Below are 18,506 nucleotides of genomic sequence, written 5' to 3' on the forward strand. Positions count from 1 at the left end.
TCGCACGAGGCTTGAAACTCAAAATGTGGCAACAGCCACTGCCGAGATATCGCGGGTAAGGTAAAGAAAAGCAAGATAATCAATCAAACATTGGAATTGAAGGAAAAAGGACAGGTCCATTGATTCCGTGCGGCGAAATAGTATTCATGCCTTTGTTGTATTCCTTCTGCCAACAAGCGGTCCACGATGATTTGGGTTCCAGTGATGGCTCCCGTGCGTCGTCTTCATACTTTCAATATCACAATCATAACCCGCCACTTATTAGACTTGCCATACTCAGCTTGCCTATCTCGGCGTTGTTGACCCTTCCCGGATCCCGAAGAGGATCACCAGTTCTTATCAATTCCGTTCCTCAACTCTAAAACACCCCTGTCTTTTCGTCATTATTGCTGCGAATCAAGCACATGTCTCGGTGTGCCTGTAGACGGATTCGCAGTGACATAAAAGACCCTCTTCCCTCATCCCACACCTGGTTTGTCGCTGTTGCTTGTGCGAACAGGTCTCAAGCTCATTCAGGTACCAAGACACTATTTCCATTCCTTTTATCAATCCAGTAGTCTCTCCTTTCTATATACCTTGTGCCTTTGAGTTTGCAATATCGACTCAATATTCAACCATTCTTTACAGTGCCGGTCACTCTTCATAAATTTCCTCTAGTTCTGCCGATTCTTCCAACAAACCAACACAATCCACAATGAAGACGTCCATGGCCTCTACCGCTGCGGCGGTCGTCTCTCTCTTTGCCGCCTCTGCTGCGGCGCATGGCAACATCACGTCCCCTCCAGCGCGCCTCACCGGACCGGGCATGGTTGCGGCGTGCGGCCAGACGGCTGTCGATGCTGTCCTGAAAGATGGCACCATTCCACTTGAGGATGTCCTCTCGCCAGCTGCAGGATGTACGTACCGGGGGTGAAGACACGACCGACCTGTTTGTTTGTCTCTTTGGTCGACCAACGCTAATATGGAGCCTTCAGGCCAACTTGACCTCTGTCGCGGCGCTGTTTTTGCAGACAACACGGACCGCCTCCAGACGTTCCAGCCGGGCCAGCTCGTCAACATGACGGCACAAATCCCCATCGCGCACGAAGGACCCATGAACGTGTCGATTGTGTCAACGGCCAACAACAGCATTCTGGCAACGGGTGCCAACCTGATTGTGTTTGACAGCTACGCCGACGAGAGCCTGCCCGCTCTGCCGCCCAACAACACGGCCTTTAGCGTCACGATTCCGGCCGACATTGCCGAAGACGCCTGCCTTGTGGCGGGCGATTGTGTGCTGCAGTGGTTCTGGTTCGGCACGAATGCGAAGCAGACATATGAGAGCTGTGTCGACTTTGTCATTGCATCTGTTGACCAGGTCTTGTAGAGAATACGGGTTCAGATGACGGATTACTTTATTTTCTACGGGTCGCTTGCATGAATTCTTTAATACCAGTTATATCACGAGAGCAATAGACTGCTTGTACATTTGTTATTTTGGGGTAATTTTATATTTTTATTGTTGATATAAAGTATCGAAAAAAAAAAAGTTGAGCCAGACTTATCAATGGACTTCACCGTCAAGATTGAATCGTGCAAAAGCGAAAGCAAAGCAAACGAAAGCAGCAAACAAACAAACAGCTTATTCAAAAACAAACAGACCGGCAAGCTCCTCCAGACTCACGTCATCACCAAAAAGCTCCGGGTGGTCGTCGCAGAGTGAACGCACCAGATCGAGGAAACCCCGTGCGCGGCTATCGGGACGGAACCAACAGCAGTGGCCAGTCGTCCGCTCGGACTGTAGCTCCTTCTCCTCCGAGTACTTTCGGCGGTAACAGACGGCACAGGCCTCAATGGAGGCCATGCCTTTATCCTCAGCCTGTAAAGATACCCCTTTAAGGAGCATGGAACGATGACGGATGCAGAGTCGAACCAGAAGACGGAAGAACCGAAGACGCTCTGGCTTGGGCGCCCGCTGGCACGTAGCCAGGTAGACATAAAGGCGGTGCGCCGTGTCCCAGATCTCGGTCTCGGCAGACGTATAGCCCCGGCCATCCGTGCGAGCCAGGAAGGCGTCGGGAGACAGATTGTTTTGGAACATAACATCGGCAGAGAGGAAGGAGGCGGCGCGGGTGGACATGGAGGTGGATACGAAAGAGGAAGAAGGGAAAGAGGACATCTCACCGGTGGAAGACATTTTCAGAGACGAGTTTGGATTGATTTCTCGAAAAGGATAGTTTGTTGACGGAAGAAAATCAATGGGAACGGAAGAAGACTGCGAGAAAAAGCTCTGTTTGAAATCTTGCGTTGGAATCTCAGGAAAATGTCTTGTACAGGTGTGTTGGCCAAGTGTGGAGTGAAGATCGAAGTGTGACTGGAGAGAAAAGATGATATTTTTTCAAAAGAGGCAAAGGAATGAGGGCATTTTATGTGTTTTCTTGTCAACGTCGGGAAACTTATGGGAACTACCCTTTTGTTCAGCGAACAGTATCTTGAACAAAGAATCGTACATAGACGAACAGCGCTCTCTTTATGAATGAACAAGGCACTGTTGTTCAAACTAAAACGTTTTTTATTGTTTTGTTTGTTCGCTTCTATGAACATAATAAATGTCCCATGTCCCTGTTCTCCCTGGAGCACGCCTTTGATCGAAAAACCTTCGTTTGTTCATGTTGGCATGACAGAGGTTATTTTTTCTTTTGTTTTGTTAACATTTTAAAATGAATAAAAGAGAAAAGGACAACAAAGAAAACTAGAAGGATGAATATCCAGAAAGCACAGCCGACGTCGTGAAGAGAACCGTGGTCATAGATGGAAAAGAACTATTTTGGAAACATTAAGCTAATAAAGAACGACGGTTGAAGAACGGCGCGCCGAACTGCTCTCTGTCGGCCTGGCCCGATAACAGACACTGACACGCGGATGGATAAGGCCTTATCGGAAGACCCGACGTTTGGCGCGCAAATAGTACCATAGCACCAACATTACCCCTGGTAGCCGCCCTGAAAACCGTTAGAAATCGCTAAAGAGGGCTTTCCCAAAAGCCCCCCCTAAACAAAAACATCACCGCAGTAGGAAAGTGGAGTGGTGGAAGGCGCCGATATGTCGGGTCTGCGCCGAGCTTATCGTGATATCTCCTCTTTGGGATTCATGCAAGAGGACCGCGCCAACGAGCCCCGAGCTGTCAAACTTGAGACTGGCGTGTTAAAAGGCTTTGCGCGTCCTGTTGCTCTTGTAGAGCCAAATTTCGAGGCAGTTTTCATTCAACAACATCGATCTCGCGACATTTCCTCGAAATTTAAAGCGAATTCCGCACAATTCATGATTCATAATGGCAGACAGTATAGAATACGACCTGGTTATCACGAATGGCGTGTGCGTGACGGCGTCCGATATCGCCGCCTACGATATTGGCATTCGAGGTGAGAAGATTGCAGTGCTGGCGCCGTCTGGAACTCTGGCAACGGCGCCAACAAAGCGGCTGATTGACACCGAGGGCGGCTACGTCATGCCGGGCGGTGTCGACTGCCATGTGCATCTGCAGGAACCGAGCATGTTCGGCAAGGGCTCGTCGGCCGACTCGTTCGAGTCGGGCACGCGGTCAGCCATTGCCGGCGGCACAACGACGGTCGTGGCCTTTGCGCCGCAGCAGCGAACGGAACCCTCGCTGCTGGCAGCCCTCGAAGCCGCCCATTCGCTCGCCCGCAACAACTGCTACAGCGACTACAGCTTCCATCTGCTCGTTGGCAACGCAAGCGACCAGGCGCTGTCGGAGATCGCATCCTTGCCCTCGCGCGGCGTCACATCGCTCAAGATCTACATGACCTATGAGGCCCTGCAGCTGCGCGACAACGAGATTTTGTCGGTGCTGGCCGAGGCGCGCGCCAACAAGGTGCTGACCATGATCCACGCCGAGAACGGCGATGTGCTCACGTGGCTGACGGAGCGTCTCGAGAAGCGCGGCCTGGTTGCCCCCCGCTACCACGCCCACTCGCGGCCGCAGCTGCTGGAAGATGAGGCCACCAATCGCGCCATTGCGCTCGCCAGCATTGTCGCCCAGACGCCGATCCTGCTCGTGCACATCAGCGACACGGGCGCCACCAAGCGCATCCGCCAGGCCCAGACACGTGGCCAGCCTGTCTTTGCCGAGACTTGCCCGCAGTATCTGTTCTTGACGCGCGAGGAGCATTTGGACGCGCCGCACGGCTTCGAGGCGGCCAAGCACGTCTGCTCGCCGCCGCCGCGCGACGCTGCCGCCCAGGCCGTGATCTGGACGGGTCTGCGCAACGGCACGTTCTCTGTTCTCAGCTCCGACCACTGCCCCTTCAACTATGACGACGACGTCACCGGCAAGAAGACGTGCATCTCGGACGAGTTCCCCGTCGGCCGTTTCCGCCACATCCCCAACGGCTTGCCCGGTGTCGAGACACGACTTCCCCTCACATTTTCGGCGACCGACCGCCGCGACAAGCTGCCGCTGACCAAGTTCGTCGAGGTCACCGCGACCAACGCCGCCAAGCTGTACGGCCTCTACCCGAAAAAGGGCGCCATCATGCCCGGCCTTTCCGATGCGGACCTGGTCGTGTGGTACCCCAACGTCGGCTCGCCCAAGCGCCCCGCGGGCCTCGACAACCTCGTCGTCACCAACAGCATGCTGCACCACGACGTCGACTACACGCCGTACGAGGGCAAGCGCGTGACGAACTGGCCGCGGTATACGGTGCTGCGCGGTAAGGTTGTGTGGGACCGCGACGGCGAGGGCATTGTCGGACGCAAAGGCTACGGCCAATTTATCGAGCGGAACGCGAGTGTGTTGAATGACATTTGGCAGCGGGTCGAGGAGGACGGGCCGTTTGATGAGGACAAGCTGTGACGGATGTCATAACGTTTGGAGAGTAAAATATGCAAATTAATCACGAAGCGACCAATGACTGGTGTAAATATGTATCACGTGCTGTCGCGACTGCCTTTTATTGACAGCGGGTCCAGCGCACCTTTCCGCTAATACGTCTTCCTGCCTTCTGAACAGCCTAAACTGCAGCAACGACCCGTTTTGGACAGGACTACGTTCTTTCTACCCAGAAATCTCACGATGCACGATGAACTGCTCCGTATGTCTTAAGACGTATCTTTATCCCATGGACCCTAAAGCCAGTATTATGAGGGTCGCTGAGACGTAGCGCGATACCTTTGTCTGAGCACTTTCCGTCCACGCTGTCTTAGCGATGTCGACTAGACGAGCGGCGACGGCGCTGGCGCTCGGTGTTGTTAGCATCATAACCACGTTGGTGGTGTTTTTATCGACAAACACAGTACCACCTTTGCGCCAAGTCATCAAGAGAGACGTGAGGGCGCCTCGTGACCCGGCTGCACCGCTCCAGTTTTGCAGCGATGGGTCGTTCCAGATCGCCATCTTTGAAGACCTCCACTTTGGAGAGAGTAAGTCGTGCGCTTCCCAAACATCGAAACGATACGGATGGCCTGCTGACCCAAAATAGACGCCTGGACACATTGGGGCCCGCAGCAGGACCTCAATACGGTCCGGGTCATGGAAGCCGTGCTCGACGCCGAGCGGCCCGACCTTGTCGTGCTGAACGGCGACCTCATCACGGGCGAGAATGCGTTCCGTGAAAACAGCACCGTCTACGTCGACCAGATCGTTGCGCCCATGGTCCACCGCGCCGTGCCGTGGGCCTCTACATATGGCAACCACGACAGCGACTTCAATCTGTCGCGGGCCGACTTGCTCGCACGGGAACAGCAGCTGCAGCCGAGGGGACTCGCTCGTACAGCCAACATGCTGTCAAACCCCGGGCCAGGGGATGTGCGCCGCGCAGGTGTGACCAACTACTACCTCCCCGTGTACGGATCTGATTGTGCGCCCGGCAACGGCGAGGACATGGCCAACCATTGTGTGCCTCGGCTGGTCCTATGGTTCTTTGACAGCCGTGGAGGGTTCCTCTACCAGCAAAAGGACAGGACGACGGGCCAGCGCGTTGGACAGGAGAACTGGGTGGACAACAGTGTTGTCGCTTGGTTCGAACAGACGCAGGCAGAGCTAGAAACCAAGTACAGGGCCGTGATTCCTGCTCTCGCCTTCGTCCACATCCCACCCAATGTCGCGTATGCCCTACAGATGAACACCGCCCCGGGCAGCAAGGGCCAGAACGGTAGTGGCGACAGCGTTGATCCACACCGACAACCGGGCATCAATGACGACAAGCCACTAGCACAGCAGGCTGAGGGCTGGTGCCCAGATGGAGCCCAGTCTGGCTGTGCTTATGGCGGGCAGGACGAGTCATTTATGCGTGCCATTGCGGCCGCCGGCAACGGCACAGGCATCGTGGCACTGTTTGTCGGCCATGACCATGGTGACACCTGGTGTCATACCTGGGCTGCGGGTGATACGCTGCCTGGTGTCGACATCCCGGGCACTGGCGTTCATATTTGCTTTGGGCAGCACACGGGCTACGGCGGATACGGCACCTGGACGCGCGGAGGACGGCAGGTCCGTGTCACGGAGGAGAGCTTGAGGCAGGCGGGTTTGGCCGCATCGTCACGAACCAACCACCGGCCAGCTGTGGATACTTGGATTCGCCTGGAAACGGGCGATGTCGTCGGCAACGTGTCTCTCAACGCTACATATGGGCGTGATGTGTACCCTTCGACGCCCAACACGCACACGCACTGTCCGACGTGCGACACTATTGACGCATCGGAAACAGAATTGATACGCAAACGACCATCTGTCTGGACTGGGGGTTCGCGATGGGGGTCTGTATCAGGGTCGGCTTCGAAGTCAGGCTCGGCGGGAAAAGTAGGAGTGGTCGTCGAAGCTGTCGTGCCCGCAGCAGCGGATGATATCCATCCACCAAAGCTTCACGTGCAACAGACACAGCACAAGCACCGAGGCTGGCGGCGGTATGTGCGCTGACCAACCGCTGTTTAAGTATATATTTTGGATTCCAAGTAAATGACGACGTTCAGGAGCCTAACACCCCTTGCCTATGGTGGCCATCATGGCTTCCCGTCCCTTGGGCAGCACCACATTGTGATATCGGTGGCACATCATGGCTCTATGCAGGAACGGGGGAACGCATTCATCAAGCTTTATTTACATCCAGCGTGACGGACCAGAGCGGCCTAGGATCCCTTACGAGCAACTGCATCAACATCTGGCGATACTTTCTGTTGGTCCAGGGTACCTTGGAGTGCAACCTTATCAGAATACGTTCCATTGTGTCAGAAGACCGCCGTTATCTGTCGCCCTCGGGCCAAACTACGAGTTGAGCACCCACGCATTCAGTCCCCGTCGAATTGGGGGAGTGCTGTGAGCACCCTTTTGCTAAGCAAAGTACAACATGTCTTACTGTGCCGTCTTCTGTCTTCCCATTGCCTGTTGAGTTACTCCGGGCATCCTGCATACTTCAATCGCATCTCTCATATCCTTTGATGGTGGTGGGGACTCGCATTGTACAGTTCTTCATACAGCTGGTTATGATTGCGATGCCTACTTGAAGGGCCACTGCTGCATTTATACGATAAGTAGGAGGAGGCTGGTTATATCTATGCTCGTTCCAACTGGTTGCAACTCGTTTGCTGTCTTTTGGGCGATTCTGCACCTTTGCCCGGTCAGCATCGTTGTGAATACGCTGCATTAGAAACAAATGGAGCTCATTGCGGTTTGTTTTCGACGCCATTGGGGAAACAAAAGCGAAGCTGCAACAATATGGAAAGCCACGATAAGCGCCCCATGATGTCACCTACCTGCCAATAGATATGATAAGGAAAAATGTATCTGTTTGGAAGAGGACCCCGTACCAGTACGGCGAGGTGTGTGTGGGTAAGATTGGACATCTCATTGAGCTGGATACAGACCTGGTGTATCAAGAAACTCCCAACTAAGAATGTCCCCGTATTGCTCCATCCGGAGTGTGACGACAGGTTAACCTGCTTGAATCCCCATGTCACTAAGGTGACCTTTTCCCGCCCCAGTCGCACATAGATTATGCACGCTACCTGTAATTTGAAGCGTGAGAGGCTTTGTGGACTCTTTGGTGTTTCGGGCGCACTAGAAGCTTATCACGAGAAAAGAGAAGCAGCCTGAAAGGTTACGAAGTTATGTTGACGGGAATACGCTGTAGACAACAAAAGAGCGACAGCAAAGCTATGGCAGTGTATGATGCATCCGCGGTTCGATGACAGCCATCCTTCCATCACCCCAAATACGTCGTATGCAGGAGACGGCCTCGGCTGCTCCGAACCTCCGGTTTCTCACTGATGGAGCAGCTCTAGAAACGACAGAAAAGAGGAAAGGAGAAGGCGACTATAATTTGATACGCAGAAGGCTCGATTCATCAACCTGTTGCTGTCATATAGGTTGATTGATTTAGCCACCAGTCGATTAAATTACGTCCTTTACACAGGACTGTGCTCAAAAGCGTAGTGGGTGTCCCGTATTAAGTTGCAGGCGGCATAAAGAGAGACGTCTGTCGAGCTTCGTATGGTAGAACTTCCAAGACCATAACCTTTTTCTGATCAGCTTTCGGGGAGCCTTGTTTCTCTCACTTCTTTAGTTCAAGCAGGTCCTTGATTTGGAATGCTCGTGATTGGTGTGTTTTTTGAGCGAGATTAATGCTGAGAGACAGAGAGATAAGCGCCCGAGCCTCATAGTACACCAGGTAAAACAACGAAAACGGTCGACTGAGATCACGGGGACGCCGAAGAAGGAAGGGTGGATTATCGTTATCAAGGACACTAACAAAAACAACTCCTGCTTTACTTCGTAGGAGTCTTATCTACAGGCGACGAGACAAATGTTTTTCGTCCTTTCGTTTTGTTGGATGTCGTTCTAGAAGACTGGAAAGAACAAGGCTAAAAGAGGGGCGAAGGGCGGATGGCACACACACCAAAGGGGCTCAGTGAGGCACACAGAGCAAGTTTAGCAATGCAACAAATATGTGTCGTGTATGAGATAATTACCGTGCGGGGAGCGAGCGGCAGAAAAGGAAGGAAGTTAAGGAAACTGGGGGATTCCCGACGGGAGGAATTCAAAGTAATTCGGGAAAGAATAAGGAAAAGACGGGTTACAGATTCTAGAAATAAAATGGAAGCCCGACAAGACCTCGTAGGTCACGACTACTTCCATCTAGAGATGAGGGGTGTAGATAGTTTTGTGTGCACCCCACAAGGATGGGCAGAGATCGATGAGCGGCGTGAGAACTGAGATGGTTCCGGGCGCACTCCTAGAACCGCTGAAACGGAGAGCATGTACTGATGCCGACAAGGAAGACAACACATGCTCGGTATCCATTTACAGAAGCTTGGAAGTATCTTGTATCTTACGATTAAAACTCATCGAGGAATGGTGGAATACGAGTAAAAGGCAGAAGGGAGTAAAAAGGGCTTCTCATTAAGACCGTGCTTTGCGTTTTGCATATTTGCCCTGCACTGCCTCTACTCGCTGCAGGACTTACAAACTGGGCGTTGTGTACGTACCGAGTGTGGCCTCTTGCGCCACAAAGAACAACAAACGAATTTGTGTCGTGTGATATGAATTTGAGAGTGGTCAATTCCTCGACCAAAAGCGGGCAAGAAACGAATAGGCTGACACGTCACTACTGTAAGAAGAAAGTTCTGGGCCCGAGCACGACCTGTATCATGTGCTCTTTAGTGTTGGACTTGCCGCATGCCATGTTGGCCTCTTCAGCATGTTCACCTTTTGGGGTTTATCGAGCGTGTCATTTGTTTGCGTGCCTCCCCTCAATCCCATTGCTCTTCTTACTGCTCACGGAAACGACTTGCAATTTTGGATATTTGTGGGACCGGAGACTGCAAAGACAAGAACATCAAGTAAGGAGTGATGGGTTAATGACGCAAGCAAAGGATCCCTACGTAAGTATCTTGTGAGTCCCGCAATAGACTTCTCTCTGCACAAGTCTATCAGGAAATATCGAATTGACGGCCAAATGAGAGACTAGAAGACAGTCAATGGTGCAAGATACAAAAAACTCGTGAGTACAGAATAAACCAAATAAAATAGAAAAGGGGAGGAGCTGATGTGGGCAGATAGCAGCTTTCTCTTTGGGGTAACTCCAGCCGCCAAGAGATAAGGTGCACAACTCTTTCTTCAAGCTATCAGACCAGCCTGTGGCCTGCGTCTGTGGTCAAAAGAGCCCATAAATGTCCCCCATCCGCAGTCAAATATATGTATTCCGTCTCCACTCTGGGTTCTTTCCACGGACACGGAGCCACCCCCTGCGAGCTAGGATCAACTACAACTACGACTGCTTGACAAAGTCATGATGTATCCTCCCTCGTCTCGGCTCACTTCCTTTAACTGCCTAGCACTCCATTATGCTCGGCACAGCTAGTGCGTGTGGATACCTTGAGAGCAGGCTCAAAATATGTGGGAGAAGTAAGGACTGGTGTCCCCGCGAGAGAGAAAAAAGGACCAAGTCACAAGACGAAGTAAGTTGAATACGGCATGTGAAAGAGATCGATTGAATTGCAAAATACTATGGCACGTCGGGTTTGGAATTCAAAGCAGGCAGAATTATGGAGTTGGGACCAAAATATTCCTCTGTTCTCTCCAAACCATTTCATTTCCCCACGTCGTTCTCTTGTTCCACGCCGGTAGTCTGCTGTCTGGGCCTAGTCTTGCACCATCGCATCACGGCATCTGCCCGGCCGCCTGGTGAGCCTATGAGCGACAACCTTGACGACCTTCCTTGTTGAGACTGGCCCCAACGTCTGTCTGGCAGAGGGTGGTCCCAGGTCTCCCAGCGTTCAAATGCCCCCTTTTTCAGCCAGCCTCAGTTTGGACCTCTCGCCCGAAAGACGGGCACTCTGATTGAATGAAAGTGTTTCCCCATCTGCAAACCAATACCTGCAACACTACTGTTGTTTACATGACAGGGTCTGCTGATGTGGTCGTTGCGTCCTTTCTTCCACTTCGAACAGTAAATTGATCGTCTCCTTCATCCGCGGAGCTAACAAACTTGGATTTTTTTGCATCCCATTGTCTTGTACCACCAGTCGTCAGCAGGACGTACATCATGATGGTACGTATTCGTAGCAAGGCTCGTGGTCGTGATGTAGGTGGTATTCATTTCAGGGCGAGATGGGCGGCTCCTGAGACGTTTTGGGCTTGTGGGGAACTACTTAATATGTGCGCATCCTTCTAGCTTCACTCCAGAACAAGCTTTCTGCGTCTTCCACACAGTAGTGCTAGATTTCGTGCCTACGATTAGGGCCCAGAGGTAGGCGGCGACCCACTCTTGGCCGCTAAGTCGTCCCCTGCCAATCCTCGTATCCTCCCCGTAGGAGATAACGGCAGAGGGCCAAGATAGAGTATGCCAAGACGGAGTAGTGGAGAAGGTAGACAGTGCGAAACTATTGACCGTACAGTGTGCAAAGACTTGGTTTGACCATAACTTCCAGTGCACACTGAATCAATTGTGTTGTAAAATACGTTGTTAAGAACGGGGCAAAGGACGAGCTTGAATAAAACGTGCTAGAAATATCCATCCTGGCCTTTTAAACTTTATATTTGAAGCTCACAACTGCTGTAACTCGTTCTTCCTCTGCGTAAGTGATGAAAGGCCTCCACCTGCGGTGTGTTTGGTACACAGGTACAGTTCTTGAGCACCAGGTCGCACTGTGCACACCAGGGGAGCTTATCAGACGTAAACAACGACCTCTGGCTCATAGAAACCCCAATTGGCATATGCGACGCACACAATCACGCAAAGCGACGACGCGATAGCGATAAAGAGACAACGGGTCATTCCCGTGTTTCTTTGTGAACAAATTTACATGCTGCTGGCATGTACTCCGTGTGCGTATTATTTTCTGGGCCCAATCTGGCACGCAGTTCGAAGTACGGCATACATATCAGAATATTGCAGATGATGAGAGGGCCTGGCCCACTGATACGATATATTCCCCGATACACTCCCTGGCCGACAGATAGGCGTTTCTTGTCAAGCACTGAGAACAGTGCACGACGACGAGGCGAGACAGCCTCCCAGAGTGGCGTCGGGAGCCTTGGAATATGGTCTAGCGGACACATTGGACAGGCTCCCCATGCCCCAGCTGAGTGCTCCTTCCCTTTGTTCACTCGACTGCTGAAGATGCAAGCTGGCGAGGAAGGAACTGACCACCGCCACCGTCCCGCTCTTGCCTATGTGTCTCTGTCTCCTTTGTTATTGGTTGGTCTGATCTGTACTTTTTCATTTTTCTCCTTTTGCCTCTCACCTCAACGCACAGACTCCAACCCAAGCCAACAATCGGCCGTTCTTTGCAGCCCTGCACTTTGCCTTGTCTCTGTCAGCCTCGGCCTCCTCTCTTTCGATATCTAGCACCGCCCTTTCAGTACAAAGCAGCCTCTCGGAGGCACCGAAGCGGGGTTTTCATACATCTTGGTCAAATAAACATATGCGGAAAACTGCCAATCGCGTGCTACGTACGACAGGACATGCGCTTTTGGTTCAGTATCCAGTGTGTGCCCGCTGGTGTGGTACCACATCCCAGTGGCTATCGAGCTGTACAGCAAACATGCAGCACAGCATGCTCGTGTTCTGTCCCCATGCTCGTGCTCGTCGTGGGATGCCACCTGTATCCATGCCGTGCGGCTTTGACACGCCTACTTAGCCTCGTTTGTGCATGCTGTGCCTTCTTATCCCGCGGCGTCTTCTCTCTGGGCGTTGGTCAAGTGAGACAATTGGTGGCCTGTGGTTGTATCAACTGTCTCTGCCTCCCTTGCAACTTGACAACGAGGCGCCGGCAGACAGCACTCAACTAACCGGATGGCCACAGTCCAAATTGGAGACGCCCGCAATGCGGGCAGGGCTGGTTGAGCTTCAGGGGATGTTGGTCTTTAGGTAACTTTGATCCTGGCCAAGATTGTCGGGGGAAGCTTTCTCACAAGAAAAATATCAAAATGAATCGGAAGACGGAAGGACGAAAGAAGTGGCTTGGGAATAGTTGCTCACATACTAGCCCGGCCTAGAGACACAGCTCGATCCCGGACCAAGCATTTCACGCGAGGGGAGTCTACACGAGCAGGTAGGATGGGGTGTGGCTGCACCAGGGCCCCAAAAGAGCAGACAACGAAGAGCATACGGGCACAGTGGTAGCCATGCCATGACGGGCAGCCATTCTGGGAAAGCGATGGCAAAAGCTTAGGTACGAACGACGAGAAACAGCCAAAAAGGCTTCTTTACCCCTCCTCCTCGAGACGGCTCGCGTGTTTACATTTTCCACCGCTCCCCTATTTACACCTATTTACACACAAAGGAAACCAGGCTACCCTAAGCTGCCGGTCCTGTCTCCGTTCTCCGAGACACACCGACAAGCGACAAGGGAAAATCGCCAAGGAACAAGCTTTGCGGCGGGCAGTGCCGAAGAATATACAAAGACAATCAAATCAGCCACGTCCCAAATGGGAACACAATCACAATTTCATCATCTCACTCTAGCCGCAGTTGGTGTGACTTGAGTGCCTAGGGCACAGGAAGGGAAAGAGAAAGGATTGAACAACTAAGAAAAGAAAAAGGAGGCTTCAAAAACAACAATTAGGAAAAGAGCGTGAGCCCAAACCAGGCTACACACAGCTTCGTGCACACCAAGCACGCAAAAAATCTCCGCAAGGCACTCTCAACGTATTCCTCTTCGATTTTGACCTTCTTCTTTTCAACTAGGAGGCCCCTCTCCGTATCGTCCTTTTGGGTTGTGGCGGGCCCCTTGTACCACCACAAAAACACACCCTGCACACTGCACCCTGCAAGCACACCCTTCTCCTCGGCCACTGCACACACCCTCCTTTGCCTGTTCTTTGGACTTGCGTGCCTTGTTTGGCCCCCATCCTTGTCACTCATCTTCTACTGCGTCACTGGCTCCTGCCTCTTCTTCATGTCCTACACTTCCCACCCTAGCTAATCTATTTAACCTTTCCGGTGCCCATACCACTGGTGTTCTGATAGCTTTTTTGTTGATTCACAGCATTCGTCCACCTCATCACTTTTTTTTCTTTCCTCTTTTATTCATTACAGAAGACTCACCAGTGTTTGGTTATTTGGTGTCCCCCTACCCAGGAAAGCAACAATCTCCGACGTCCTGCCCGCCATGTCCAAAGAAGACTTGGAGGTCCAGGCCCAAAGCCTGCCGGCCTACGACGGCAGCAATGAAGAAAAGAGGCGGGACAAAATTGCCGAGGGCAGCACCGCCTTGGGCGGCATCGAGCGTGTCGAGGAATACGGCTATGTGTCTCGCGGGTATGTTGCTTATAGACCCCATTCTGGGATATGGCTCACTGTTGTTTACTATACTCACATCATCTTACGATCACACGATTAGCCTCAAGTCACGACACATTCAGTTCATCGCACTTGGCGGCACAATTGGCACCGGTCTCTTCCTCGGTATTGGCTCAGCCTTTACGCGAGCAGGTCCCCTGTCTGTCCTTCTCGGTTACTCGATCACCGGTATTGCCATCTTCGCCATGATGCAGTGCCTCGGTGAGATGGCCACCTGGCTGCCTCTACCCGGTGCCATTCCCCAGTTCTGTGCTCGCTACGTCGACGACGCTCTTGGCTTTGCTGTCGGCTGGAACAACTGGTACTCGTCTGCCATTACGATTTGCGCCGAGATCTCGGCCGCTTCTGTCGTCATTGGCTACTGGCCCGGCGCCGACCACATCAACGTGTCGGCCTGGATCACGCTGCTGCTCGTCCTCGTCATCCTGCTCAACATTATCGCCGTCTCTGTCTACGGCGAGGCCGAGTTCGTGTTCGCGTCCGTCAAGATTATCACGATTGTCGGCCTGCTCATCATGGCCTTCATCGTCATGCTGGGCGGCAACCCCAAACACCAGCGCCTTGGCTTCTACTACTGGCAGCACCCGGGCGCCATGCTCGAGTATGATGGCACCGGCAACACGGGCCGCTTCCTGGGTCTGTTCTCGACGCTCGTCAACGCCGCCTTCTCCTTCGGTGGTGTGGAGCTGGTGGCTGTTGCCGCCGGCGAGGCCGAGAACCCGCGCAAGAACATCCCAAAGGCCGTCCGCCGCGTGTTTTGGCGTATCATCTTCTTCTACGTGCTGGGCTCTCTCGCCATTGGATGGCTCGTGGCCGCGGACGATCCGCGCCTGCTGACCGCCCAGGCAGACGGTGCGCCCGGTGCTGCTGCTTCGCCGTGGGTGATTGGCATCCAGAACGTCGGCATCAAGGTTCTTCCGTCCATCATCAACGCAGTCATCCTGACCTCGGCCTCGTCGTCGGCCAACGCCTTTTTGTACACGGGCTCGCGCTACCTGTACGCCCTGGCCCAGAACCGCCAGGCGCCCGCCATCTTCCTGACCTGCTCCAGGCGTGGCGTGCCCTACTACGCGGTGGCAGCCACGGCCGCGGTCGGCCTGCTCACGTACCTGTCAGCGGGCTCGGGCGGTGCGGCGACGGCCTTCAATTGGTTCCAGAACTTGACGACAATTGCCAGTCTGTTCACGTGGGGCTCCATCTGCGTGTGCTACATCCGCTTCCACAAGGCGCTCAAGGCGCAGGGCATCGACCGCAACACGCTGGTGATGAAGAGCCCTTTCCAGCCGTTCCTGGCCTATGCCTCACTGGGTTTCTTTGTCATTATCGTCCTCTTCAACGGCTTTGACGTCTTTGTCCACGGCCACTGGGACGTCAGCAGTATGTATTCCCACCACCACCTCTCCCCATACCTATCCCAGTGCGTGTATAGTCATAGCTAACCACTCGACCACAGATTTCCTCGCGGCGTACATTGGCATTCCCATCTTCTTTGGCCTGTACCTTATCTGGAAGATTATCAAGCGCACGCGCTGGGTCAAACCGGAAGAGGCCGATCTGCACACGGGCAAGGCCGAGCTGGACGCCGAGGATGCGCACTGGCCCGACGTCAAGCCGCGCAATTGGCTCGAGCGCTTCTGGTTCTGGCTGGCATAGAAGGTCGTGTTGTGCTGTGCCTCTGCGTGTCTCACATATCCAGCGGCGGCGATGTTGCCGGCGCATGGTGTACCGTAAATGCAAAGTCGTCCTTCTGGAATGTCAAGTTTACTTTTCGGCGTGCGATACTCACGACACATTATATATATCCCATCGTCCATTTCTAGTCTTAGCTTTTGCTTGTTGTACGTATTATAAGCATAAAACACGTGGCATAGTGTCAATAGTGTCGCTACATCGCACTGTTTACAACATCCAAATAGTAAATATTACACGAGTAGTTTATAAATATAGCTTGTCATTTCCTTGTGCTGACCCTATAACGCTGTCTCTTTCCCCGTGTCATCGACCAGCTTATGTCACTGACACCCCGAATAAGCATTTATAGTCGGCATGGAGCTCCTCCGCTTGATGACTATTCGACATCCACTTTTCGCCTCACCATAGCACGATGCAAGGCTCTCGTCTCCACCCATGGTCCCTCCCCTCGTTGTTGGCCAACACACTTAGGACTTACTTTTCTGGCGCAGTCTCAAAGTGGCTGGCCTCCACGTCGACCTTCTGCGCGGCCCGGCCCAGGTCCTCAATGTTGGAGAAGTCGGCGGTGCCAAACAGCTCGTCCATGCGCTCGAGCGAAATGCCCTTGGTTTCGGGCACCCAAAAGGCCAAGACGGCCATGGTGAAGCAGAAGCAGGCGTAGATAAAGTAGGTGCCGTAGCCGGTGGAGCCGCCGGCGCTGATGAGCATGATGGGCGAGACGCGCGACACGACGAGGTTGAAGAGCCACTGGGTGGCGGCAGCCAGCGACACGTTGTAGCCGCGCAGGCGGTTGGTGGGGATTTCCGAGACGTAGATCCAGCACACGGGGCCCCAGCCGAACTGGAAGGCGGCGGCAAACAGATAGACCATGACGAGGGCGACGTAGCCGGCGGCGGGGATGGGGGCGTTCTTGACGGGGGGGTCAAAGCGGACGTAGAAGCCGAGGTAGAACATGCAAAAGGACATGAAGAAGCCGGTCCAGACAAAGGACCAGCGGCGGCCGAGGGTGTCGGCCAAGAAGGTGATGAAGATGGCGCAGCTCACCATCTTGACGATGCCGTAGACGCCGGTGGCCAGCAGCGACTGCGTCGTGCCGCTGACGCCCAGGTTGGTGAAGATGACGGGCGCGTAGTAGTTGATGGCGTTCGTGCCCGTCCACTGCTGGCAGACCATGAGGCCGATGGACATGAGGGCGCGCTTGCGGTTGCCGGGGACGAGCCAGCACTCCTTCATGACGGCCCAGTAGCCCGTGCCGTGGACCGAGCGGCGCTCCTCGTCGAGCTGGGCGCGCAGCTCCAGCAGCTCCTGCTGGACGTAGGGGTGGGACGGGGGCAGGTGGCGCACGTCCGACAGGACGTTGGTGGCCTTTTCCCAATTGTCTTGGCTGGCGAGCCAGCGGGGGCTTTCGGGACACAGCAGGATGCTGCAAAAGATGAGGACGGGCGGCAGCGACTGCATGGCGAGCGGGACCATCCAGGACCCGCGGCCGGGGATGTGCAGTAGCGAGCCGTAGTCGATGAAAAAGGCAATCATGGCGCCCATGGTCTCGAACAGCTGGTAGAAGCCAATGAGCAGGCCGCGGATGGCGCGCGGGGCGTTCTCCGACACGTAGGTGGGCGCCAGCATCGTTGCCCCGCCGAGGCCGAACCCTTCGGCGAAGCGACCGACGTAGAAGCAGGCAAGGCTGCCGTACGAAAAAGCCTGCAGCAGACCGCCAATAAAGGCAAAGACGGCGACGCAGAGCAGGCCCGGCTTGCGGCCGAAGCGGTCGCCGACGGGGTTGGCCAGCAGAGCGCCCAAAAAGGCACCGGCCTGCATGACGGTGACAAGGTTGGCGGACAGGTTGGCGGCGGCGGTCGGGTCCTTTTGGGCAAGCTCGACAAGGCCGAACTCGCGCTTGAAGTCGGGCATGGTCAGGACGCCGCCGATAATGCCCGTGTCCATGCCGAAGACGGTGCCGCCAAAGCAGGCGGCCGAGGCCAGGGCGAAGACGCGCCAGTTGTAGATCTCGGGAGGGTCAAGCTTCGCGGCATCGTTGCGCACGACGTGACGCACAAAGGCGGCGCCGATCGTCATGGTGGGCGAGCGCGTGGGCGAGCGCAATGGACAGGTATCGTTGTAGGCACACAGAGCCGGGATGCAGCTGCAGGAGAACAGCTAGACACGGAGCCGACCAGCTTGTCAACGTAACAGCTTCGATGCCCAAAATTAGATGCGACAAAAATTAAAGGGAATGGTAAGACAGAGTAGAGGGTTGGGCACGGAATCTCGAAGGAGGGTAGAAGGGAAGCCAAGGCGAACATTAATCAAGCTCAATAACAAAACAAATGCAGGGCAGGACGGGCCATGCACGGACAAATTAACCAAAAGAGCAAGGAGCACCAGACGGAGAAACCGAAAAACGTGCGGACCAGATGTGGAAGACGGGCAAAGCGGAACAGAGGGTGTCCAGAACGCAACTCTTGCCTCGTTGCCAAGAAACACCCTTAAGAATCACTCTATCATTGTAGCCGTGCC

At 53.9% G+C, this 18,506-nt stretch overlaps 7 protein-coding genes across 7 annotated transcripts; 4 read left to right on the forward strand and 3 right to left on the reverse strand.

Annotated features, from left to right (window-relative positions):
- Positions 1-694: 694 nt before the first annotated feature.
- On the forward strand, positions 695-1,366 carry SPSK_07972 (uncharacterized protein; the record flags this gene model as incomplete). Its single annotated transcript, XM_016734624.1, has 2 exons — positions 695-896; positions 975-1,366. The coding sequence occupies 2 exons, from the start codon at positions 695-697 to the stop codon at positions 1,364-1,366; spliced, it is 594 nt and encodes a 197-aa protein (XP_016591301.1).
- A 255-nt stretch (positions 1,367-1,621) lies between these two features.
- On the reverse strand, positions 1,622-2,176 carry SPSK_08031 (uncharacterized protein; the record flags this gene model as incomplete). The annotated part of the gene is made up of 1 exon (XM_016734682.1): positions 1,622-2,176. The coding sequence occupies one exon, from the start codon at positions 2,174-2,176 to the stop codon at positions 1,622-1,624; it is 555 nt and encodes a 184-aa protein (XP_016591302.1).
- Positions 2,177-3,310: 1,134 nt separating this feature from the next.
- On the forward strand, positions 3,311-4,852 carry SPSK_07448 (dihydropyrimidinase; the record flags this gene model as incomplete). Its single annotated transcript, XM_016734110.1, has 1 exon — positions 3,311-4,852. One exon carries the CDS (start codon positions 3,311-3,313, stop codon positions 4,850-4,852), a length of 1,542 nt encoding a protein of 513 aa, XP_016591303.1.
- A 352-nt stretch (positions 4,853-5,204) lies between these two features.
- Positions 5,205-6,913, forward strand: SPSK_07365 (uncharacterized protein; the record flags this gene model as incomplete). The annotated part of the gene is made up of 2 exons (XM_016734029.1): positions 5,205-5,418; positions 5,478-6,913. 2 exons carry the CDS (start codon positions 5,205-5,207, stop codon positions 6,911-6,913), a joined length of 1,650 nt encoding a protein of 549 aa, XP_016591304.1.
- Positions 6,914-13,556: 6,643 nt separating this feature from the next.
- On the reverse strand, positions 13,557-13,859 carry SPSK_08174 (uncharacterized protein; the record flags this gene model as incomplete). Its single annotated transcript, XM_016734812.1, has 1 exon — positions 13,557-13,859. One exon carries the CDS (start codon positions 13,857-13,859, stop codon positions 13,557-13,559), a length of 303 nt encoding a protein of 100 aa, XP_016591305.1.
- A 247-nt stretch (positions 13,860-14,106) lies between these two features.
- SPSK_07286 (amino acid transporter, AAT family) lies at positions 14,107-15,950 on the forward strand (the record flags this gene model as incomplete). The annotated part of the gene is made up of 3 exons (XM_016733950.1): positions 14,107-14,255; positions 14,338-15,674; positions 15,751-15,950. The coding sequence occupies 3 exons, from the start codon at positions 14,107-14,109 to the stop codon at positions 15,948-15,950; spliced, it is 1,686 nt and encodes a 561-aa protein (XP_016591306.1).
- A 513-nt stretch (positions 15,951-16,463) lies between these two features.
- SPSK_07414 (MFS quinate transporter) lies at positions 16,464-18,065 on the reverse strand (the record flags this gene model as incomplete). The annotated part of the gene is made up of 1 exon (XM_016734077.1): positions 16,464-18,065. The coding sequence occupies one exon, from the start codon at positions 18,063-18,065 to the stop codon at positions 16,464-16,466; it is 1,602 nt and encodes a 533-aa protein (XP_016591307.1).
- Between the last annotated feature and the right edge of the window lie 441 nt (positions 18,066-18,506).

This window comes from Sporothrix schenckii (genome assembly GCF_000961545.1).
Source record: "Sporothrix schenckii 1099-18 chromosome Unknown Cont41, whole genome shotgun sequence".
Lineage (NCBI taxonomy): Eukaryota > Fungi > Ascomycota > Sordariomycetes > Ophiostomatales > Ophiostomataceae > Sporothrix > Sporothrix schenckii.